The 26,505-nt window shown below is 44.6% G+C and overlaps 1 protein-coding gene across 4 annotated transcripts in view; it reads right to left on the bottom strand.

Moving 5' to 3' along the window:
- LOC137432510 (netrin receptor UNC5B-a) overlaps positions 1-26,505 on the bottom strand; it is a 430,308-nt gene that overhangs the window by 113,843 nt on the left and 289,960 nt on the right. For 2 of the 4 annotated variants that reach the window (XM_068124516.2, XM_068124519.2), the window contains 3 exons: positions 18,341-18,370; positions 12,295-12,489; positions 11,248-11,688 (listed from right to left, as the gene is read on the bottom strand). In XM_068124516.2, coding sequence (XP_067980617.2) covers positions 11,248-11,688; positions 12,295-12,489; positions 18,341-18,370 — 666 coding nt within the window. The remainder of the gene's footprint in view (positions 1-11,247; positions 11,689-12,294; positions 12,490-18,340; positions 18,371-26,505) is intronic. The other 2 variants (XM_068124518.2, XM_068124517.2) reach the window with 2 other exon arrangements.

Here is a 26,505-nt window from a genome sequence, read left to right as displayed (position 1 = left end):
TGCAGAGAGTGAGGCGGCTGCAGAGTGCCCATTGGAGGGATGAGGTATGAAGCGGCAGAGAGTGGAGTCATCAGCAAAGAGATAGAGAGGATTTTCCAGAGAGTCGGATAGATCATGGATGAAGACCAGAAAAAGCACAGGGCCCAGAACACTACCTTGGGGAACTCCAGCCTGAACAGGAAGGGGAGATGAGAGAAATTCATTCAGGGCCACACGGTGACTATGACCAGAGAGGAAGTCCACAAGCCATGCATGGAGATTTCCATGGATACCATGGGAGGAGAGTTTGGTGAGCAGAGCGGGGTGCCAGACCGTATCGAAGGCAAGTGATATGTCATGGGAGACAGCTCTAATTTCCTGTTTGACATTGAGGACCTCCATCCATTGTTGAGACAGCAGAAGCAGCATATCCAGAGTCTGAATCTGAAGGCTGACCTGGTCTGAATCCAAAATGATGATCAGAGATCAATGCATTGGAGAAGAGGAAGGATTTGATATCCGAAGCAATTATGGATTCCATGACTTTGCTAATTGGGAGCAGGTTTATTGGTCTGTTGTTGCAAGGATCTGATTTTGCACCTTTTTTATGCAAAGCGGTAATGTTGGCTGATTTCCAAGCTGATGGCAGATGACCTTGAGCAAAAGAGAGGGTGAAGAGAACAGAGAGAGGGTATGAAAGAGCGGAAGAGCAGAATTTTAGGACCCGTGGGCTGATACCGTCTGGTCCAGTTGCAGAATCAGAGTCGAGGATTGACAGGAAATGTCGAACTTGTCAGGAAAGAAGGACAGAGTCCAGGAGCAGCTGATACGACTGGGTACGGTGGGTACAGAGAGAGACGGGTTTGGGACACAAGATTTTGAGGCAAACACAGAGTTGAGGCATTCAGCTTTTTGACGTGTGGAGTCAGCTGTGTAGTCGTTTGAGGTAAGGGAGGGGAATGGAGGGGGAACAAACACCAGAAACAGATTTGACCAGATGTCACCAGGATTTGGAAGAGGGCGACATGTTTGAGAGTTCACTCTTGAGAGTAGAGAGATCTTGTTTCCTAGCTCTCCTGACGGTAGACACACTTTTTTCGAGCTTTGTGAAAGGAAATGAGATTGCCTTACGTTGTTTTTGCCTTCCAGGAGGCGAAGGCAAGTCATTTCAGGGCAACTGCCTAACCACAAGATTCCGTGTACCATGGATGGGAGGAAGGTTATGATAACTGAAGACGAGATGGGATAAATCTGTGCATCAGAGAGAGCAGTTTACTTTGGAAGAATTCCCAGGATGAGTTGATGTCAGAGGCAGTAGAGATGGGAGACCAGTCCAGATGATTGATGGCTGCTTGTGGACCGTTCCAGTTGGCCTGAGTGAAATGCCAGACTCGTTGGCGCTGAGGAGGCTCTCTGAGAATGGCCAGAGAGATGTCCACTTTAATCAGCATATGGTCAGATGAACCGATTGGAGCAGAAGAAGAGCAACAGACATTTGCAGTGAAGTTTGTCATCACCAAGTCTACAAGAGACGTTTTGATAAAGATAGCAACCCCACCTCCAGGACGAGGCTCAGCTCTATCATACCGGATGAGGGAGTAACCAGGGAGAGATATTAAGGAATCAGAGACATATTGAAGGAGGAAAGTTTCTGAAAAGCAGGTCAAGTCTGGTTTGTCAGAAGCAACCTGTATGGAGAGGTCAATCAGGTTTGAGAAAAGGCCCCGGATGTTTGAGGTCCATAACGTTACGGAAGAGGAAGGGGGAGCATCGGATACAGGACAGGGGAGGGGTAGGGTAAGATGAGGAAGAGGGGGTAGGGAGAGCTGTTGATAGTGTGTCAGAGATTTCAGAAGAGCTAGGAGAAAGGGAAGGATGAGGAGGACAAATGGTTTGATGGTGATTGGATGAGGCACAGTGAGGTGTTCTTTGAGGGGGGAGGGGCAGAGCGAGGAAGAAAGTTGGAGGAGATGGAGGTAAGAGTTGGAAGGGAGAGAAAGCGGGGAGGATGCTTTTAGGATGGAGGAGGGGTGAGAGTGGAGAATTGAATAAAAAGGGAGGGTGGGGAGTTTTGAAGGGGAGGGGGGAAGGTGGAGTTTTGAAATGGAGGGGTTAGGGGGAAATTTAGGAGGAGAGTGGTGAGGGAGGAGTTTGGTAGGGGAGGGGTGAGGGGAAGTTTAGGAGGGGAGGGGTGAGGGGGGAGTCTAGGAGGGGAGGGGCAAGGGGGTAGATTTGAAAGGGATGGGTGAGGGGGGAGTTTAGGAGGGGAAGGATGAGTTTGGATTTTTGAAAGTGTTGGACGATTAATGGAAAACGAACATTTATTGCAAAATGAGTTTCTTGTGATTTTCAAGTCAGAGATCCGTTTGAAAATGTTGGAGGAGGGGTGGAATGCAGGTGAGTTTAGGGAATGTAGGAAGGAAGAACTGTAATAGATTGAATTATGAAGAGATTTGGTGAGCAAATCGAAAACAACCTTTTAAAGAAGAAGAAAAGTGTGTTATAATTTCCTACAGATTACAACACTTCAGGGGGAAGCTTGAACATTTTTTAACTAAACTGTGAAAACTATCTGGGGAAATTCCCTAAATGAGGGCATGAAGGATTCCTAAGGGGTATTAAGGATTCCAGCACAGGTTCAGAAGCAGGAACAGAAGAATAGAAGATTGACAGCCAGGAGAGCAAAGAGCGAAGGAACAGGGAGGTGTATAAGCAAATGTGTTGGTATGGGAGGAGAGGTCCCTTCAAAACATTCCTCTGGATTTAAAGTAATACATTGATTATTATTTTTTAATCTTATACTTTGACAATGTGAGCGGATAGCCGAAGGGAATTAAAAATGTTAATGGTTCGGGAGGGAAAGGAAAGAAGAGATGAACTGGATTTTGGGTAAAACCTATCAATATATCTCTGCTTGCCTTCTATAGTTTGCCGATTTATATTGTAATTATTTGGTTATCAAAAGGCTTATCATGAAAACTTACAATGCGCTATATCAAGACGCATTACTACAATACAGAGTCGGCGACTCGGATTCGAGTCACAAAATATTGTGACTTGACTCGTACCTGACGAAATTGACTTGAGACTCGGACTTGGGACTTGAGCTTGGAATGACTTGTTGACAATTATAAACTCACTAGTGGGGTCACCCGTGGGAATCCCACGGGCATGGACGTGTGTGACATTTCGACATATTGAGTTAGATGCTGCACATTTATTTTTACAAAATGGTTACTGGCAATTCATCATATCCAGAAATAGTGTAATGAATACAATTTATTTATTTCACATAATATGTGACTCCTCACTCCTCACACCTCACTCCTCCTCTCTCCACCCTCACGCCTCTCCAATCCCACTCCTCCTCACACTCCTCTCCAATACCTCCTCACACTCCTCTCCAACCCCTCCTCACACGCCTCTCAAACACCTCCTCACACTCCTCTCAAACACCTCCTCACACTCCTCTCCAACCCACAGACTCCTCTCCAACCCACAGACTCCTCTCCAACCCCTCACACTCCTCTCCAACCCCTCACACTCCTCTCCAACCCCTCACACTCCTCTCCAACCCCTCACACTCCTCTCCAACCCCTCACACTCCTCTCCAACCCCTCACACTCCTCTCCAACCCCTCACACTCCTCTCCAACCCCTCACACGCTTCTCCAACCCCTCACACTCCTCTCCAACCCCTCACACTCCTCTCAAATCCCTCACACTCCTCTCCAATCCCTCACACTCCTCTCCAATCCCTCACACTCCTCTCCAATCCCTCATACTCCTCTCCAATCCCTCATACTCCCCTCTAATCGCGCCTCACTCGCCTCTCCAATCGGTCCTCACTCTCCAACCCCTCGCTCCTCTCCAACCCCTCACTCCTCTCCAACCCCTCGCTCCTCTCCAACCCCTCGCTCCTCTGCAACCCCTCACACTCCTCTCCAATACCTCCCACACTCCTCTCCAATACCTCCTCACACTCCTCTCCAATCGCGCCTCACTCGACTCTCCAATCGCTCCTTACTCCCCTCTCCAATCGCTCCTCACTCCCCTCTGCCATCGCTCCTCACTCGCCTCTCCAATCGCTCCTCACTCGCCTCCCCAATCACTCCTCACTCGCCTCCCCAATCGCTCCTCACTTGCCTCTCCAATCCTTCGCTCCTCTCCAACCCCTCGCTCCTCTCCAACCCTTCGCACCTCACTCTCCAACCCCTTGCTCCTCTCCAACTCCCCACTCCTCTCCAACCTCCCGCTCCTCTCCAACCCCCGCTCCTCTCCAACCCCTCGCTCCTCTCCAACCCCTCGCTCCTCTGCAACCCCTCGCTCCTCTCCAACCCCTCGCTCCTCTCCAACCCCTCGCTCCTCTCCAACCCCTCGCTCCTCACCAACCCCTCACTCCTCTCCAACCCCTCACTCCTCTCCAACCCCTCGCTCCTCTCCAACCCCTCGCTCCTCTCCAACCCCTCGCTCCTCTCGAACCCCTCGCTGGAATGAATGCCAGTTTAAACAGGATTACCTTTACTTCTGTATAATAATGATGAATGAAATAATAACGAAGAAATATCTGCTGGCAATTTCCCGTCTGTGGCGATACGTGAACGAACCTATGCCCCTCTCTCCACATTATTGTGGCGACGTATAAATTAAATATTTAATCGTGACGATTGTCATCAAATGGAAAAGTCCGCCACAAATTTTAAATATATCTCGCCATTTTCCTGTCTGTTATTTTAGGCGGTGTATAACCGACCATGGCGCGATTTTTAAAAAATATAGTGGGGTCACCCATGGGAATCCCACAGGCATGGACGTGTGTGACATTTCGACATATTGAGATGGATGCTGCACATTCATTTTTACAAAATCGTTACTGGCAATTCATCAGATCCAGAAATGGTGTAATGAACACAATTTATTTATTTCACATAATATGTGACCCTTCACTCCTCTCCACCTGACACTCTCCTCTCTCCACCCTCACACCTCTCCAATCCCACTCTTCCTCACACTCCTCTCCAATACCTCCTCACACTCCTCTCAAATACCTCCTCACACTCCTCTCAAATACCTCCTCACACTCCTCTCAAATACCTCCTCACACTCCTCTCAAATACCTCCTCACACACCTCTCCAATCCCTCACTCTCCTCTCCAATTGGCCCTCACTCTCCAACTCCTCGCTCCTCTCCAACCCCTCTCCAATACCTCCTCACACTCCTCTCCAATACTTCCTCACACTCCTCTCCAATTCTTCCTCAAACTCCTCTCCAATACCTCCTCACACTCCTCTCCAATACCTCCTCACGCTCCTCTCCAATCACGCCTCACTCGCCTTTCCAATCGCACCTCACTCGCCTCTCCAATCGCTCGTCACTCGCCTCTCCAATCGCTCCTCACTCGCCTCTCCAATCGCTCGTCACTCGCCTCTCCAATCGCTCCTCACTCGCCTCTCCAATCGCTCCTCACTCGCCTCTCCAATCGCTCCTCACTCGCCTCTCCAATCGCTCCTCACTCTCCTCTCCAATCGGCTTTTTCCCGTCTCGTTTATCTCGTTTTTCTCCTGTCTCATTCGTTTTCTTGCTGCATCCTGTTCAAGTCTGCGTTCTTCATCGATCGTCTCATTCATTTTGGAAAATGGAAGTTTCACGCAACGCATGAATCGTCACGATCCTCAAGAGGAAGTGTCTCATAATCATCAAATGACAAATGGCAAGTAAATTACATTGTGAAAATTAAAGATTTCAAATAAACCTATTTAAAGTGTATGCGCACATAACGAATAAAAAAAAAAACGAAGAAATATCTCTCGGTAATTTCCTGAAACATATTTTACTTCCGGATAATAATGTTGAATGAAATAAGAACGAAGAAATATATGTCGTTTTTGTGACGACCGTCATCAAAAGTAAAAGTAATATATCTTAACGGAAAAGAAAAAGTGAATTTTTAATATATGTCGACATTTTCCCAGTCTGTTATTTTAGGCGGTATATTTTCGTGCATCATCGTGGCGCGATTTTTATAAATATATCTCGGCAATGTCCCGTGTGTGCATGAATGCTCGCAATTATTTCTGACGCCCAGTCTAAAACCATCGATAAAAATGAAATCAGATGGTGAATTTGAGATAAAATGGTGAGGGTGACTCAATGAATGGGCTTTATTTTACAGGCCTTTGAGAAATCATTTCGTTCCATAAACGGAAACTTTCATGGGATTCTTTTCCCGCTTTTTTTCAACCGAGTCTAAAACTATGTTAGCGACTGTTAAAAAGGAAATGATATATCGAATTAGAGTTTAAATAAAACTGTGTGAGAGAGAAAGACAGCACGGGCCTACAAAACAGGCCTCAAAGCTATTCGAGTTAATAAAATGGTGGATATTTGTTTACATGAAGCCTCTCCAAGAATGGGTGGAGCAATGGTTCCCAGAATGGGTGGAGCTTTGAGGTTTTGTCTTCTCTGCAAGAACAAGAAGAACAAGAAGAAGAAGAACAACAACAACAGCAGAGGGCACTCTATGAGCAGCGTCTGCGACGCGGCTAAAAATTGTAATGCAAAGTAGTTCTACATTTACAAAGTAAGTCAGTGATACATTTCATTTTAACCTAAATAAACGTAAATGTAAAGTAAAATCTTTAATGCAAAGTAAGTTATTAAAATTTCCTTTTTCCCGCTACACAATGAATGCTTTGGTTCTATACGTGTATCATTTAAACAAACTGAGGTTTCTGACTAGACTTATGCTCATATGCTTATGTAGGTACGTACACTCGATATGAGAAGTAAATTTAACATACATTTATTTTAGCTATGAACAAATCCAAAAATGTCCACTGCATGAAGTTGACAAATAAAAACGAGTTAAACAGATTTTCAGAACATACATTGCAATAAATGAAGCCCTGTGTCTTCATTTCTTCAGAGCCTGCACTCCAAATTTTGTAAGTAAATGTGGGACTTGACACAAGTTGAAGTAAAACTTGACTTAATACTTTTCCTCAAAGACTTGGAGTTGACTCTAGACTTGGCTCAAGTGACATTGATACCTCTGCTAATATGATATATTGTGTTGGTCTATTGAATGATTTAACGAGAACAACATTCAGTAGAGAGCATACCTCCGCCAGGTGAACGGTTTACGTTTTGTATCCTTGAGTAGACCAGAAAATCACAATACAGAATCACATTTAATCAACATCATCCGTCCACAACTTTTTGAGATATCCTGCTATATATCGTTTTTGGAGGCTAAGGAAGAAGGTGAAGATCGACGAAATGCAGTTTGGATTTATGCCAGGAAGAGGAACGACAGACACGCTCTTTATTGTGAGGCAGTTGCAGGAGAAGTACATGGAGAAGAGGAAGAAGTTGTTTCTTGGGTTTGTTGATCTGGAGAAAGCATTCGATAGGGTTCCACGCGAAGTATTGACATGGGCATTGAGGAAGTTAGAAGTGGAGGAATGGTTGATCAGAGTTGTGATGGCAATGTACAAAAGAGCGCGCACAGCTGTAAGGACGAAGGACGGGAACAGTGGTGAGTTTGAGGTGAAGGTGGGAGTGCATCAGGGTGCATCAGTACTAAGTCCACTACTATTTGTAGCTGTGATGAAGGTCCTGGCTCAGAACGTAAAGGAGGGTTTACCGTGGGAGTTGTTGTATGCAGATGATCTGGTGTTGATTGCGGAAAGTATGGATGGACTGAAGGAAAAGATGAACACGTGGAAGGAATGTATGGAGACAAAAGGTCTGAAGGTGAATATCGGAAAGACGAAGGTGATGGCAAGTGGTAAAGCATGTGGTGAGGTGGAAAGAACTGGGAAGTGGCCCTGTGCTGTGTGCAGGAAGGGTGTCGGAGTGAACTCCATTCAGTGTACAATGTGCGCTGAGTGGGTTCATCAAAAATGTAGTGGTCTGAGAGGGTCATTAACCAGTGTGACAGCTACATTCAAATGTAAGGTGTGCACAGAGGGAGCTGCAGATGGAGGAAATGTTGAGTTGGATCTTGGAGACGGCGTGAAGCTGGAAGGTGTGAAAACATTTTGCTACCTCGGAGACATGCTGAATGGAGAAGGTGGATCAGACTCGGCAACGGTTGCTAGAGTGAGATGTGCATGGAAGAAGTTTCGGGAACTGAGTGGCGTGCTGATGAGGAGGGGAGTGTCGTTGAAGCTGAAGGGAAAGGTGTATGCTGCATGTGTGAGAAGTGTTATGATTTATGGGAGCGAGACATGGGTCATGAATGTAGAGCAGCAACGAAGGCTGGAAAGGGTGGAAATGCGAATGGTTCGGTGGATGTGCGGAGTGTCGCTGAGAGAGAGGAAGACAAATGATGAATTGTGAAAGATGATGGGAATAGAGCCTGTGATTGATGCTGTGAAGAGGAACAGGTTGAGATGGTTTGGTCATGTGTTGAGGAAGGATGAAAGTGACTGGTTGAGAAGAGTGATGGAAATAAATGTGGAAGGAAGTAGAGGACGGGGAAGACCGAGAAAGATTTGGCTAAAGACGGTGGAAGAAGACATGCGGGCAAGGGGGTTAACAAGGAGAGATGCAGAAAATAGGGCAAAATGGAGAAGATTGTCATGGGGACCGCAAGGCTAACCCCCGCTCTTGCAGGGAAAATGGCCTTAAAATGCATGTTATTGTTGGGTTGTATATCGTTTTTGGCCCAATCTCCCAATGATGAAAAATTACTTGAAAAATTATACTGGCCGGTTCCGGAGCCGGATCTTTACCAAAATCGAATAAAATCTTTCTTGCTACACACCCAACCTGTCCACCAAGTTGCGTCCAAATCCATCCATAACCTTTTGAGATATCCTGCTATGTATCATTTTTGGCCCAATCTCCCAATGGTGATGAATTACTTTAAAAATTCTGCTAGCCGGATCCAGATCCAGATCTTCACCAAAATCTAATCATTACGTCCTCGTCACATACACTACCTCTCTGTCAAATTTAGTCCGAATCCGTCTCCAACTTTTTGAGACATCTTGTTAACAAACAAACAAACAAACAAGAAGACGTCATGCAGAACACGATACTTGGAAAATCCACCACCCTCCCCTGAAAAAAGGTTGCAATTGATCCAGCAAATTGTCCATTCATCAAGATCAAAAATGACGATCTTGATAAAAGCTCAGGTCAATAGGATGAAAAGTGACGATTTTTGGATGAAAATTGATTATTTAAGAAGTTTGACCTCGAGTTGACCTTTGACCTTTTGACCTCAAAATAGTGAGGTTTCCCAAAAACCAAAATTGGTTTCCCAATTTATTGAGAGAATGTGCAAATGCTGTTCAATTCCCAAGTCAATCGGATGAAAATTGATGGTTTTCCAGATGAAAATGGATTTTGGAAGTTTGACCTTGAGTTGACCTTAGACATTTGACCTTTTTGACCTCAAAAATAGTTGGTTTCCCAATTTATTTCCTCAACATACAAATGCTGTTCAATTTTCAAGACAATCTGTTTTAAAATGGCGATTTTATAAATTTGACCTCCAGATGATCTTTGACCGAAAAATCAATATGCTTCTCAATTGTGTCGACCTCTACGTCTTGGTGAAGTTTCATGACGATCGGTTTAGAATTGTGACCTGTAAGCCGGTGACAAACAAAAAACAGACAGACAGACAGACAGACAGAATAACAAACGCAACCGACCAATATACTTGAAAAATCTTCGATTTTGCAAGTAACAAACAAACAAACAGACAGACAGAGAGACAGACAGACAGGGGTGAAAACATAACCTCCATCCACCTTTGGTGGCAGAGGTAATTACAACTTTGACATGATGTGGTGCAGTCTGCACATATTGAAGGAAAGCACCGATTTGCTCAGACATTATTTAACACAATTTTTAAAAGTTCATGGACTGCTGACTGTGATGACACATCCAGAATTTCAGGTCAACTCAAACGATGATCAAATGAAATCAAGGAAAAAAAAAAAAATCAATTTGGCATTCGTGTAAGATGCTCATAAGTGTGCATGATGGTCCATAAACCATTCACACGGCATTTAAGCATGATGCATTGATGGATTCCCATCTTAAACGGAGTCGTCATCTTTACGGTGCAAATGAAAATTTGTTGCTTGTACAGTAATTTATACAGCAATCCATGCTTGTGGAATTCTCTGCAATGTTTATTAGAAATAAAGAACATTTACGGCATTATTTAAACCTTTTGGAGTAATTGAAATAAGAAAGACCACCATAAATAAAATCAGTAACTAAATAAATAAATATAAAATCGATTGGAATAATGACATTAAATGATTGTAAGATCTTTTCACCTGGGTGACAGCTTTATATACATTTCACATTTGATGATACACCCTTGTAGCGAAGACTGTCATCTTCAGTAAGGCGAGGCCATATCTCGCATGTATCGGCCACAAGACAACCGCCCTCAGTGTTGGGCCCAATACACCAAGCGATATTTTATTATTTTTGAAATTCTACTAATTTCTTTTCTTGCTCAATTTCTGGTAAACTTAGAAAATTATCTCTTGACATTACATGAACAACCTAATATATGCGTGTGCTCGAAAAGGACCTAATCAAGAGGATATTTGAATCATGCAGATATTTGAATCTAATTTCCCTCCTGCCTACAATGCATTTTATGATGAAAGGCTGAACTTTACTGCAATTGCTTCTCAATGGTATAATTCCAGGAAATGTTAAATTATGTCCCTTCTGATTATGTCACATTTGACGTTTCATCCGCTGCACCCAAGCTCACAGAGCTGTCCGCTTGCTGAAAAAGATGCTGGTGAATAGAGTTTTGCATCAATTTTGGATGAATGTTATTTTAAGTATTGCCATGGCATTTATGGTAGGACATCATCGTGTAGCACAGGTGGAATCCCCTGGTGGCAAAATAATGTTTTGTGAATGTGTTTTTTTCTCCTCCTTGACCCAGTGCATGCATACTGATTTCCACTAACATAGAAGTTACTGTTCAGGAGTTATAAGCAAATGGCATGCATGAAGCAACATTAAGTGTCGAAAAGTACATTTCACTGGAATTCTATAATTAATTCGGTATGATGTGGCTGTACTGTTTACTTCTCATCACCGAGATGTGACTCTACTGTTTACACAGAGTTCCGGTAAATTAAGGAAGGAATTAAGTATTTGGCTAGGGTACTAGCATGCATTATACATTCTACACAACCATTAATTATACATATTTGTAATGCAAGGAGGTAGTCTTTGGAAAAAAAGGACATTTTTGCATTGAAATGAACATACCAGCATTGGCAATGACGAGACGACCACCCATGCAACCAAAGGTGCCACAAGCACTTGGCCGACGATCGTAAGGCAGTGCCCCAAGTGGAGGGACTGCAGTTTTCTCCTTCTTCTCAGGCATGGCTGCAAAACCCATTCCTGACCGATGAGGAATCGAGTGACATCGAAAGTCGCTCGACAGGCTTCCTAGCTCCGAGTCCGCACTTGCAAGAGCGGGCGGAAGATTCTGTCCAAACTCCACAGTAGCAGCAGAGTCCATGGAACTCATGCAAACCGAGGCACATGCTTTTCCATGAGTGAGCGGCATGGATTCTAAGAGAGGTGACTGTGTCATGGCAATTTTCTGGGGTCCCTCACGAGGCGGGAATGATGCTCCATGGAATTGGCCTGCTGATGCTGTGAGGTCAGGTTGGACAGCCATGCACAGTAAGTGGGAATTGTCTGGAAGGAAATAGAAAACAGAGCTTTTTCAAGTAACAAATAAGGTAAAAAGAAAATGAATTAATCGAAAACCTACAAACACAAAAACCGAGTACGTTCCTCAACATCTACCAACTGAAAAAGAAAAAGAACCCATCAGGGTGGCGCACAACACATTTGTAGTGAAGGCCCGTCACACATTCCAATGCACTCTTGAGGGTGCATTGCGCGCAGCAGCGACTTCCATTTAAATTTCAATTTGCCCTGACCACATTCAAACACTGCAAGCACACCCTGGGCTTTAACCTCACCACCACATTTATTACCAAATGCAGTTCCAATGCATTAAAATGTCACAAACACTTTCAGAAAAGGAAAAATGGTGGAACTCAGTCCCCATACCACAACCGCTGCTATCGGTTCATCGAAGCCAGGGGCATTGCAAATTTGTGCCAATTTGCATCTGTTTAAGGGCATTGGCTCAAAGAAAAGCAATTGATTGCATATCGTGTTGGGTGTAGCTTGGCAGAAGTGGAACGATGCTCGGAATCTACAAGTGAATGTCCACGCAATTGAAGAATCACAATATGTTGAGTGTGTAGAAAGAACGAAAGGAAAGGGACTAACCATGCCTGCCAGCTTTCAGGTTGGCAGGTCCAAACCCACCAGTCATGGCAGACGTGGCATCAAGGATGTCAGAACCATACTCGTGTCGGCGACGCTTGTATAGCACCACTGCAGCCGTGAGAACTATCCCAACAGCGACAACTAGTGCTACGGCGACACCTGCGTACAAAGCTATCTCATCCCTCGTTTCCGAAGCTGCAACACACGTGTGAGGGGAAACAAACAAAGAAAAACAACAAAAAAAGATGATGCTCAGTTGCTGAAACAAAACATTTGTCAGATTTTCGTCACACAGTTGTGTCTATTTTATTTCGGAATAGACGGGCCTTCCCGTAGCTTTGCTGACGGGTTTTAAATAAATAAGCAGCATGTTGTACTTCACAAATATTTTGCAAGTCTCTCTGTGAGTGTCAATGAGGATGTAAAATGAAGCAAAACACACGAAAAATAATATTTTATAACACGCAGTTGTTGTCATGGCTGCAGTTGTCGGTTGTGTGCTCCTTCCGTGGAATTTCATATTGCCTCAAGAAATATTACTACATTATATATTATTTTGCGCGTTTCTCCGGTGTCCTTCTAAAGGTTGCCTGCTGTTGTAGAACCGTTGCAATTGCGAAGATAAGCTCACATTCCCACATCTTCTTCTTCTTCAATCCTGGAAAGAGGGACTTTTAAAACAGGCATCTCTATACAGTAATTAAACGGACACAAACTTTTTGTTCCAAGGAAATTGATGACTAGCTTTCCAAAGTCGTCGAGGATGTCAGAATCATAGATATGTTGGCGACACTTGTATAGCACCACTGCAGCTGTGAGAACTATCCCAACAGCTACATCTACTACTCCAGCAACACCTGCCTACAAAGCTATCTCATCGCTCGTCTCCAAAGAGGCAATACTTGCACGTCAATGGATTATTAGCATTCCAACGGTATCGTTTTTATTATTCGACACAACAGGATCCACTACAGTGAAGCTCTCGCACTCGCTTCTTCTTCCTCAAGCCAGGACACATGGGCTTTTTAGGACTGACGTCCTCTACACTATAAAAGAGCTGTGTGTGTCAGTCCGTGCCAGTTCCACCCATTGTTTTGTTTTTTGTAAACAAGATCGAAGCTCATGAAAGAGCTAACATTAATCACACAAAAAGTCAAACCGACACAAACCAACACATAAAACACAAAATAAGGGGAGCGGTAGACAAGATGGGGAGAAAGGGCGAAGGACACAAACACAACATTTGAGAGCAGGGACATCGAGAGAACTGTGGGAGGGAGAAGGCTTGGGGGGAGGTGGGAGAGGTATAAAACATATGGACACTGCAAGGACTTCCAGGAAAGTAGTTGGAATTTCGAAAAAGTGTATCTGGGGTGAATTAGCAGGGGTAGAAAAGATCAAGGTTTTGGATGGGGGAAGATAAGAGATGGTGGTGAGCAGCTGTTTTAAAGACCTGGAGGGAGAAGTGGGATTGAAGGAAGTGGGAGAGTTTGTTCCAGAGGTGGGGAAAAAGGGGAATAAAAGAGTGAAGGTGAGCAGAGAGCCTAGATTTTGGCAGTTTAACCATAAGAGGCTTGCTGGCAGATCTTGTGCGACCTGTAGGAATATTTGGGGGACAGAGCACAGAGAGAGCTGGGGGAGCAAGGCCGGAGAGGAGTCGGTAGAAGACAGAAAGACCACCAAACTGCCTGAGGTGAGTGAGTGGAAAGGCCCTCGGAGTTAGCTTCATCACAGGAGATTCCAATGATTCTGAAAGCTTTGGTTTCAACAGCGTGAAGTCGAGCTAGGTGTGAGGCAGGAGCACCGGTCCAGAGGGGGGAACAGTATTCCATTGAGCTGCGGATGAAAGCCTTGTATGTGGTGAGAAGCTCAGGTGTGCCAAGGAAGGACTTCGCACGACGGAGGATGCATAGTCGGCGACTGGCTTTGGAGGCCAGCTTGGAAATGTGGTTTTCCCAAGAAAGATCATGGCAGATAGTGAGACCCAAAAGCTTGAGCGACAGAACTTCTTGGAGAGGATTGGTGAGAAAGTAGATGGGAAAGTTTTCCAGATGGTCTATTCGGAGAGACATAGTGAGAGTGTGAGATTTGTCAGGATTGAAAGACATGTTCCACTTGTTTAACCAGTCTGTGATTTTGTCCATGTCTGAAGAGAGTGAGGAGGCTGCAGGCTGCCGATCTGAGGGATGAGGAATGGAGCGGCAGAGAGTGGAGTCATCAGCAAAGAGATAGAGAGGATTTTCCAGAGAGTCGGAGAGATCATTGATGAAGACCAGAAAAAGCACAGGGCCCAGCACACTACCTTGGGGAACTCCAGCCAGAACAGGAAGGAGAGATGAGAGAAATCCATTCAGGGCCACACGTTGACTACGAACAGAGAGGAAGTCCGCAAGCCAAGCGTGGAGATTTCCATGGATACCATAGGAGGAGAGTTTGGTTAGAGCTGGGTGCCAGACCGTATCGAAGGCACGTGATATGTCAAGGGAGACAGCTCTGATTTCCTGTTTGGCGTTTAGGACCTCCATCCATTGTTGAGACAGCAGAAGCAACATTTCCAGAGTAGAATGACCTGGTCTGAATCCAAATTGATGATCGGAGATCAAGCCATTGGAGAAGAGGAAGGATTTGATATCCGAAGCAATGATGGATTCCATGACTTTCCTGATAATTGGGAGCAAGCTGATTGGTCTGTAGTTGCAAGGATCTGTTTTTGGACATTTTTTGTGTAAAGCAGCAATGTTTGCTGATTTCCAAGATGCTGGCAGATGACCTTGAGCGAAAGAGAGGGTGAAAAGAACAGAGAGAGGGTGAGATAGAGCGGCAGAGCAGGATTTTAGGACCCGTGGGCTGATGCCGTCTGGTCCAGTTGCAGAATCAGAGTCGAGGTTTGACAAAAACTTCTCCCCCTTGTCAGGAGAGAAGGACACAGAGTCCAGGAGCAGTTTGATCCGACTGGAAAAGGTGGGAACAGAGAGAGATTGTGTTTGTGACACAAGATTTTGAGGCAAACACAGAGTTGAGGCATTCGGCTTTGTCACGTGTGGTGTCAACTGTGTAGCCATTTGAGGTGATGGAGGGGGAACAAACACCAGAAACGGATTTGAGCAGACGCCACGAGGATTTGGAGGAAGGAGAGAGGTTTGAGAGTTCATTCTTGAGTGTGGAGAGATAGTGCTTTCTGGCACTCCTGAGTGTAGACACACACTTGTTCCGAGCTTGGTGGAAGGAACTGAGATTGCCTTCAGTTGGAATTGCCTTCCAAGAGGCAAAGGCAAGTTGTTTCAGGGCAACTGCCTCACCACAAGATTCAGTGTACCATGGACGGGAGGAAGGGTAAGACAACTGAAGACGAGATGGGATAAATCTGTGCATGAGAGAGAGCAGTTTGCTTTGGAAGAATTCCCAGGAAGAATTTATGTCAGAGGCAGTAGAGATGGGAGACCAGTCCAGATGATTGATGGCTGCTTGCAGACCGTGCCAGTCAGCCTGCGTGAAATGCCAGACTCGTCTGCGCTGAGGAGGCTTTCTGAGAATGGCAAGAGAGATGTCCACTTTAACAGGCACATGCTCAGAAGAACCGATTGGAGCAGAAGAAGAGCAGCAGACATTTGCAGGGAAGTTTGTCATAACCAAGTCTAGAAGAGAAGATACTCCATTGAATGAGATCCGGGTCGGGAAATTGACAGATTGTGTCAGTCCCAATGAGTCACAGAAGTCATTTGCTGAGGTGCCATGGCATGTTGAGAGAGGAACCCACACCCAGCCAGCTGGCATGATGACAGTTGAAGTCGCGACATATGAGGAAGAGAGAGTTGGGATGAGTTGATAGAAGTTGGTCCATGTTGTCAGACAGCGACATGTCAATGGAGTCATCACAGTTTGGAGGACGGTACAGAACACATATGCACAAAAAGTGGGAGCGGAGAGGAAGCCGTAGCCAGAGGTACTCCTGGGGGTGGGGTGGAGAGAGAGGACAGTGCAAGGAGAGTGAGGAAGAGAGTTTTTGATAAAGATAGCAACCCCACCACCAGGACGAGGCTCAGGTCTATCATACCGGAGGAGGGAGTAACCAGGAAGAGATATTAAGGAATCATAGACATCTTGAAGGAGGAAAGTTTCTGTTAAGCAGATTACGTCTGGTTTGTCAGAAGCAACCTGTATGGAGAGATCAATCAGGTTTGAGCGAAGGCACCGGATGTTTGAAGTCCATATCGTTAATGAGGAGAGAGGGGGAGCATTGGGTGCAGGAGCGGGGAGGGGAGGGGTAGGATCAGATGAAGGATGAGAGGGGGAGGTAGGAAGAGCAGTTAATAGTGTGTCAGAGATTACAGAAGAGTTACAAGAAAGGGAAGGATGATGAGAACGAAGGGTTTGATGGTGATGGGATGAGGCACAGTGAGGGATTCTTTGAGGGGGAGCAGAGGAAAGTAGAAGGTTGGGGGAGGTGGAGGTATGAGATAGAAGGGAGATGAAGTGGGGAGGAGGCAGCTTTGAGAAGGAGGTGGGAGGGGGGAGATTTGGAGAGGGATGGTAGGGGGGGAGTTTTGAAGGGGAGGGGCAAGGGGGGAGTTTTGGAGGGGAGGGGCAAGGGGGAAGATTCGGAGGGAAGGGGCAAGGGGGGAGTTTAGGAGGGGAGGGGCAAGGGGGGTGTTTTGGAGGGGAGGGGCAAGGGGGTTGTTTCAGAGGGAAGGGGCAAGGGGGGAGTTTAGGAGGGGAGGGACAAGGGGGGTGTTTTGGAGGGGAGCGCAAGGGGGAAGATTCGGAGTGGAGGGGCAAGGGGGGAGTTTAGAAAGTGGATGATTAATGAAAGACGAACATTGATAACAAATTGGGTTTATTGTGATTTTAAATATTATGAAATTGTTTTTTTTTTGATATTGTGGTTGGACGGTTTGCCTGACTCCAACCACAATTTCTATACTACGGCCACCAATTGAAGAACCCTTTAGAATTTACCCTTTGGAACCTTTTCTCTCAAGCAGCTTCAGACTCTTTTCTCTTAAAATTGTGTGATGAACAGGTGACTGTGATGGATTTCTGTGATGTCGGTGACAGCATGATAATGGAAAAGAAGGCGTTAAATATCCTGCGGTTTCGATGTGGGAATTCCCGTTTGCTTTTATGAATGGGAGGAGGGTGAGAGTAAAGATGAGACAACTTTGGAAGGACTTTCGGTGTGGGGGTTTAGGGGAGGGACGTTGAAGGCTTGAGTGTGGAGGGTGGCAAAGGTGGTAACTGTTTGTGTGTCACTGTATGGGGGTGATGCAGTCATCCTATGGGTAATGTGCTCGTTATGATTAAGTGACACAAAGTTTTGTTCCAATCAATTGATTATTAGCTTTTCAATGAAATAGATTATCACCTTTCTTATGATACCATATTTATTACCCTACAAAAGCAGGAAGCCTCGAGAATGACACACACACACACATCTCGTTTTTTCATTTCTGTTCCTCACAATTCTATCCCTCTCTTACACACACACACACACACACACACACACACACACACACACACACACACACACACACACACACACACACACACACACACACACACACACACACACACACAATTGTACAGTATCGGTTGTTCCTAAACTTAAATAATTTAAAGGATTGTTGTAAATGATGTTAATTTTACAACATCCCATATTCAGCTTTATTTAAATTGTAAACCTTATTTAATTTACACACACACACACACACACACACACACACACACACACACACACACACACACACACACACACACACACACACACACACACACACACACACACACACACACACACACCTTTATTGCAATAGATGCCCTTCATACTCAGCAGCTATTTGTCGCTGTGTTCAACAACAACCAGAACAACAACAACAAAACATCGTTCACCACTTATTTTAATGTCAATAAATATGTCAACGAAGTAAAGAAAACTGACAATGAGTGAGTAAATCAACGTAAAAATAAAAGGAAAGAAATGAAAGAAATGAACAAATCAATGAAATGGTTCAAATGATGTTCGTTAAGAATACGAAAAATATACACTCACTGTTAATGAATTCTTGCCTGTATTTTGAACCTGAATGAAAACAAAAGAAAAACAAAACAAAACAAAAGAAGCACAAGAACGAAAATCAAAATGAAGAATAAAATTAGTGAAAAAAAAGAAGAAGTGATCAATGCAACATTGTTTTGGTTTATTAATGAGAAACATGCTGGACTAATTTAAGGTGAGGTTTCTAAATTTGCTATGAACTGTATATGTGAACTATTTAACAAATTGCCTCGACAGGTGTACTATTTGCAGAATCATTCCTCTCAACAACATGGACTGCAGTTTGAATCTTCGGGAAAAAATAGTCACAGTGACCATTTTCAGGGCATCACGGGTCAATGGAAGGGGTAAACATGATTCATATGCTACTCCATTGGGATGATTTCAACAATCCTAACAAAAACCAAAGCGACCATGGAGACACGTATTCATTCAATGAAAGACTACCGGTACTAACACCAACCTTTATGTATCGATCAGGCAGACCATCTAAACATCAACTCAAGTGTGAAGAAAATGCAGAGACATGTTGTTCCCTTATAAAATACCACGTCAATTAAATATTGATGTGTCATTTATAAATATCTATTGACAGCAACATGGTTTATATACCGTCCGTGTCAAATACAAAACAACAAAAAACAATATTAGCTTATTTTTCCAAACTTTTCTTTAGAAAATAGCATATTTTGTTCCCCTCCCTCACATTTCTTCTGAATATATGCAACAACAACAGGCATTTTAATGCCATTTTCCCTGCAAGAGCGGGGGTTTGCCTTGCGGTCCCCATAACAATCTTCTCCATTTTGCCCTATTTTCTGCATTTCCCCTTGTTAACCCCCTTGCCCGCATTTCTTCTTCGACCATCTTTAGCCAAGTCTTTCTCGGTCTTCCCCGTCCTCTACTTCCTTCTGCATTCATTTCCATCACTCTTCTCAACCAGTCACTTTCATCCTTCCTCAACCCATGACCAAACCATCTCAACCTGTTCCTCTTCACAGCATCAATCACAGGCTCTATTCCCATCATCTTTCGCAATTCATCATTTGTCTTCCTCTCTCTCAACGATACTCCGCACATCCACCGAACCATTCGCATTTCCACCCTTTCCAGCCTTCGTTGCTGCTCAATTAATTACCCATGTCTCGCTCCAATAAATCATAACACTTCTCACACATGCAGCATACACCTTTCCCTTCAGCTACAACGACACTCCCCTCCTCGGCAGCACGCCACTCAGTTCCCGAAACTTCTCACATGCACATCTCACTCAATCAACTGTTGCCGAGTCAAATCCACCTTCTCCATTCAGCATGTCTCCTAGGTAACAAAATGTTTTCACACCTTCCAGCGTCACGCCGTCTCCAAGATACAACTCAACATTTCCTCCATCTGCAGCTCCCTCTGTGCACACCTTACATTTGAATGTAGCTGCCACACTGGTTAATGACCCTCTCAAACCACTACATTTTTGAGGAACCCACTCAGCGCACATTGTACATTGAATGGAATTCACTCCAGCACCTTCCCTGCACACAGCACATGGCCATTTCCCAGTTCTTTCCACCTCACCACATGCTTTCCCACTTGCCATCACCTTCGTTTTTCCAATATTCACCTTCAGACTTTTTGTCTCCATACATTCCTTCCACTTGTTCGTCTTCTCCTTCGGTCCATCCATACTTTCTGCAATCAACACCAGATCATCTGCATACAACAACTCCCGCGGTAAACCCTCCTTTACGTTCTGAGCCAGCACCTCCATCACAGCTACAAATAGTAGTGGACTTAGTACCAACCCCTGATGCACTCCCACCTTCACCTCAAACTCACCACTGTTCCCGTCCTTCATCGTTACAGCTGTGCGAGCTCTTTTATACATTGCCATCACAACTCTGATCAACTATTCCTCCACTCCTAACTTCCTCAATGCCCATGTCACTACTTCACGTGGAACCCTATCGAATGCTTTCTCCAGATCAACAAACCCAAGAAACAACTTCTTCCTCTTCTCCATGTACTTCTCCTGCAACTGCCTCACAATAAAAAGCGCGTCTGTCGTTCCTCTTCCTGGCATAAATCCAAACTGCATTTCGTCAATCTTCACTTTCTTCCTTATCCTCCTCTCCAACACCCTTTCCAAAACCTTCATTCCATGCTCCAATAACTGAATCGCTCGATACGAGCCACAGTCCAGAGGGTCACCTTTCCCCTTGTATAGAGGGACGAGGGTACTCAGTTCGCAATCCACTGGAATGCGGCCTTCTGTCACCACTAGATTACAGATCTCTGTCATTCTCTTCACACCCCAATTTCCCGCTGCCTTCAACATATCTCCCACAACTCCCGTCGGCCCTCCCGCTTTTCTACTCTTCATTGCTTTTATCGCTTCCTCAACTTCCTTCTCGGTTATCTTCTCTGCCGGTCCTAAAACTGGGTTACTCTCTATGTTGCCATGCCATTCATTCTCTGCATTCAACAGTATTTCCATATATCTCTTCCAACTTCCTTTAATTCCATCTGGGTCCACAACTATTTGTCCCACTTCATCCTTCAAGCAACTCACCCCCATCACATCACACCTCTCTTTCGCTATCTGCTTTGCAATCCTGAATACCGCTCTCTGACCCTCTTCCAAATCCAAGCGTTCTCCGAACCTTTTCCGACATGCCTCCTGCGCCTTTGCTACCTCTTTCTTTGCAGCCTTCTTGGCTGCCTTATAACTTCCATGCTCTGCCTTTTCTGCCCCCATACCCTTCGCCTTCTGCCACTCCTTGAACTTCTTCCTCTTCTCGTCAATCTTCTTTCCAACTTCATCATCCCACCACCATGTTTCCGAGTGCCTCGGTGGTCCTTTTGTCCATCCACATACCTCACCAACGGCTCCCAACAGACTATCTTTCATTGACATCCAACCATTTTCAAGCTCAACCACATCATCCTCTACCATACTCAGCCTCTCTTTTAATGCCTCCCTCACTGTCACCTCTTTCAACCTCCACACCTTCATTCTCGGTTGGTACTTCACCCGCCGACCTCTCCTCGCACCTTTCACCCTTATGTCACAGACAACCAAGTGGTGCTGTAGATCAGCCTCCTCCCCCGGGATCACCTTTGTGTCCTGGAGGTGCCCCCTATCTCGCCTGCGTACCAGCAGGTTGTCAACGGTTGTCGTCGACCCACCTGACGTGTATGTAACAAGCTTATTATCCTCTTTCTGGAACTGAGTATTACAAATCAACAAATCAGTTCCATCAGCAAACTCCAAAATACTTTCACCTTCTCCATTTCTCACACCATATCCGTAACCCCCATGAAATCCCTCAAAACCGTCCATACCCCTTCCCACATGTCCATTCAGGTCTCCTCCTACCACAACAACTTCCTCATCTTTCAGGTTTTCCATCAGCTTCTCTATAGCACACCAGAACTTGTCCTTCTCTTCATCGCTCTGACCAACCTGCGGAGCATATCCTGAGATGACGTTCACCAAGAGCTTTCCAATCATCATTTTCACCATCATCAACCTATCACTCACTCTAGTCACACTCACCACACTGTCTACAAACTCCTCAGAAAACAAGACACCAATGCCATGCACGCCCTCCGGGCACCCTTGCCGCACAAACTTGTATTTCTGTCCCTGCCCACCCTTCACCATTCTCACACCACTTCCCTTCCATCTCGTCTCTTGCACACAACATACGTATGTCCACTCTTCTTCTGACCAATACTTCCACCACTTCTCCTGATCTCCCTGTCATTGTCCTTACATTCCATGTCCCAAACCTCAGAAACCGATCTCCACGTGGGGCATCAGACGTTTCGTCGTCATAAATGGAGTGATTTCCACCCTTGCTTCGATTGGGTTCCCCACCTTGAGTTTTGACGAGAGGGAGTGGGGTCCCCCACGGGGTACTTCGGGCTGTACCCTGCCCATATGTAGTTGTAATTGTCATGGTTCTCTTTTTTGAGGCAATGTTTTTTTATGGCTGGATGCCCTTCCTGACGCCAACCCTTTTAGTCGCCTCTTCCGACAAGCAGGGATACGGTGTACCTATTCTAAACCGGGGTACACACCGGTTATTCTTCTGAATATATCTGATAAAATATTGATCTGTTACTTTGGTTACATTTCCTATGTGATTTAAGTGATGCAAGTGCGTGCGCACGCAGAACATCACATACCCTGTGTGTTAAATCTAAATCTTCAGTAAATAATAAGCTAATACATGATCAAACTATACTTTCCAAACCATTGTATTCCTCTTTGCACTCACTGTGTATAAGAAGAGTTATCTAGCATTACACACTCACAACATTCTCCAAGTAATGCGATCATCACGAAAATGATGTACCACCACGTAGCAAAGCAAGGAGGACTAAAGGCAGAACAGAAAGGATTAAGAGAGGATGCCATGGAAAGAACAGACCCCTACTACAAAACAAGGTCATACTCAAAACTGTAAAACTAGGAGAACCAAATTGTCAACAGTCTGGATAGATGACAAAAAAGCTTTTGATGGTGTCCCGCATTCATGGAAGAAACAAGGCACTCAGGTATACAACATCGACACCCAAATGAACAATCTGATTGAGAGCGCAATGGAACTCTGGAATACCACATTGATATTACAGCACTCACAGATCAAAATAGAAAGATATGACGATGAAGATATGATGTAGGATCTTCCAGGGTATCCGCATTTCCCAGATTCTGTTTGGCTTTGCCCTGGCAACCTCAATAAGCAACCTCAATAATGAGCATGGATACACCCTAACATTCAAAAGAACTTCCATTTTGAACTTCCGTTTCCAGTTATGAGGCAGTGGTCGCTTCTTTAGGTCCTCTAAGATATCTTCTTTTTTTCTGCAGAACCGAGGCTCGTGTAAGAGCTAACCCATTGAACATGAAAACATGCACAGACACATTAAACATGCAATGAAGGGAGCGGGAGACAAGAGGGGAGAGAGGGAAGCACACAAGCACAACAACAGAAGAGAACAGGGACGTCGGTAGATCTGTGGAAGGGAGAGGGCTGGGGAGAGGCGTACACGGTATAAAGCAAATGAACACTTCTAAAGTGTTCATTTGCTTTATCTAAATCTGCTTACAAAAAGCGAAGTAATCATTCTGGATTTGCCAGTGCTGCCGTAATTTTATGTTCTCTGCTTGTGCCAATTGTTGTTCATATTGAGTGCTCACTCGTGTGTATTTTTGTACTCGATGTATTTGTTTGGATGCTCTGTCTCAGACTCGGATATTCCGGCCTACCCGTGATAGTCGAGTTGTATCCGTTATTTTTTTTCATCCCTCATTTTCGCTCCTTTTATCCCAGGTATTGTTTGTTACTTATGATCCCTCAGCTCAATCCTTTTCCTCTCCTCGCCCCAAAAATACAAGCAACATAACACTCTTTTTCACTCTGAAAACAAAACAAAACAACAATAACAGAAAAACAACAACTCTTACTGTGCTTACTTACAATTAATCCTCCATTCCTTATCATTTTCAATACTCCCAAATTGAATCTTCACTGCAAAAACATCTCTTACTTTAAAAGCTCTTCATAAGATAAAATAAAAACGCTTCAAAATATATTTTAAATGTGCTGTACTCTGCCTATTACTCCATCAGGAACAACTCATTCATTCCTCTTCTTCATCAAAATCTCTTTTCTTTTTCACAAGGCTTACTTCCCAAAACGTATTCACTCCTAAGCACTTAATTCATCCAGCCTTTTCCTTCACCTATAGCTGAATTGTCCTGCATGATTTCAACCAAAAACATTTGTATCACTCACGCCATGAAGTCTGTCGCAGGTTAACCAGTTTGGACATCCTGAGAAATCCACTTTACAGAGGTTGTGTGCACATGACAAAAATTTCCCCTTCATGTCCATTCATGTTGTCGAACCCCTCCATTCCAGTGCCCCCATCTGCTTCCCCTTCATCCCACCCCGTGTTTGTTTCCCCTTCATCTCACCCTTCTAAGCTTCCCCCACATCCCGCTTCCTCTGATTCCCGCTCGACCCACTTCCTCTCAGCTTGCCCCCTGTACTGCCTCCTCACTGCTTTTCCCACTCCTCACCCTCACAGTTTCTCCCCAACACCTCCCCAGCCCCAGCTTTCCAGATTAGCTCCAGGCCTGCACCCTCACAGCTTATCCCCCCAACCACCCACCCAGAATACTGTTCTTCCATTTCTGGGATGGCATCCCTGCCTCACGCATAGCTCCGCTTGACGTCATGGAAAACAAGGTGTTCAGGATTATTGGAATTTCCCACGATGAAGCTGAGTTGAAGGGCCTACCACCTTGCCATCGAAGACAGGTCGGTAGTCTCTGTCTTCTTCCGCCTCCTTTCTGGTCTTGCACCATCTGCCCTCTGCATGCATTCCGCCCCACCCACCCATCCCTCAGATCCCCCTTCCCCAGATATCTGCAGGGCATACACAGTCCACCAGCAACCCCCTTCTAGTGAAACTTCCAAAATCCAGAATCCTCCTCCACCCCTCCCCCTCTCATATGTGTAAGTAATCTACACATTCTCTTTAATCTCAGATATTATTATTCCCTATACGTCTTCAAGACAGCTGTTCACCACCATCTCAGATCATTCCCTATCCACAACCATGATCCTTCTCCCCAACATCTCATCCCTACCCACTAATCCCTTGTTGCCCACCTACGCTTACTTTGTTACTCAGCCCTGCTGTTGGCATTCCCCCCTTCTCTTTCTGATATTCCTTTTGTTATGTTGCGTCCTAATCTGTTCTGTGTTCGAGCTCTTAAACAAGCCTTCACTCTTTGTGCAAAAAGGGGGAAAAAAAATAGAGGTGCATCCAAAGCAACAGGAAAGGTGACAACTACAGTACATGGACGATTTAAAGCTCTTCTCACCAAATGACGAGCGCAAATTGGCAGAACAACAAACTAGAGGGAAGTTGATGGCGTGCCATCGCAAATCGCCAAGCTTCCCACCTAAAACTTGAAGGATGGCAAAAAGTCACACCAGGAATGACCCAATATCAAATCTTGAGTTAAATTTTTTTCCCTGTTTTGACCACTGTCCCTAACCCCTGGGGCATAAACCGGGGGTCAAATCCCAAAAATTGTTACATATTTCATGTATCCCCCAATGGTGATTGCATATGCAAAGTTTCATAATGTGCCCATAATTGCATTTTTTGGTATTTGACCTTTTGACTCAAACCCAGGGCCCCAGGGGAAGATACAAAAAATGATGCAGCTCTGGCACCTTCTTGTCATGTAGTGATAATAATTACCAACTTTGGTGAATTCCTGCACAAATGTTTCGGAGATAGCATGCTGGACAGACAGACAGACAAACAGAGCCGATTACCCTATCCCCATGGTTTTTTTTTTCTTTTCAAAAAGTGTGGAAATGATTAGTGAAATAGTACTCCAACGATATTCAAATGCAATTTGGTTTACATAAATATGCCAAGTGCGCATTTGTACAAGAGAAACCAACAAAGACGGATAACATAAAAATTGACCTGAATACAACAATAAAGGAACTAGAGAACGAAGCATCATACAAAACCTCAGAGTAGAAGAGGGCCACCACATATGTCACAAACAAATGTGCTAAACAATTATCAAAGAATACCTATGGAGAACGAGGCTGACCCTGAAAACATACCTCTACCCAAGAACCAAAATCAAAGCCATAAACCAACTCGCAGTACCAGTGTTCAAATACAGCTGCAAAAAAATAAACTGGCAAGAAGTGGAAATTTTGTTGGGGTTAAACGATATATTAAAAGAAACGATATATTAAACTCCTCACCATCCACAAAATGTTGTACAAAAACCAATGCATCTTGAGAATGTACCTGCCAATATAAGGAGGTAGCGGCCTGATGGAGCTCAAATACACAGAAAGACAACTGCAGGATTGGCTGAATACGTGAAAAGTTCAACCGACTACTGAATCCAATTTGTATCCAAACATGAAGACAGAAAAGCCAGAAAAGGGATCCCCAACCCACCTTGCTAAAGATATTGCAAACACAATGTTGCAAACACAATGTTGCAATATTGCAAACACAAAACACTAAAGATATTGCAAACTTCATGTATAGAAAATGTCACACAAGAAACCGAAACAGCAATGAATACAGCATCAATGATT

Source organism: Myxine glutinosa, chromosome 8, assembly GCF_964187855.1.
Source record: "Myxine glutinosa chromosome 8, kmMyxGlut1.1, whole genome shotgun sequence".
NCBI classification, from domain to species: domain Eukaryota; kingdom Metazoa; phylum Chordata; class Myxini; order Myxiniformes; family Myxinidae; genus Myxine; species Myxine glutinosa.
Note: the sequence above shows the minus strand (reverse complement) of the source record. Positions and strands in the feature narration are given on the sequence as shown.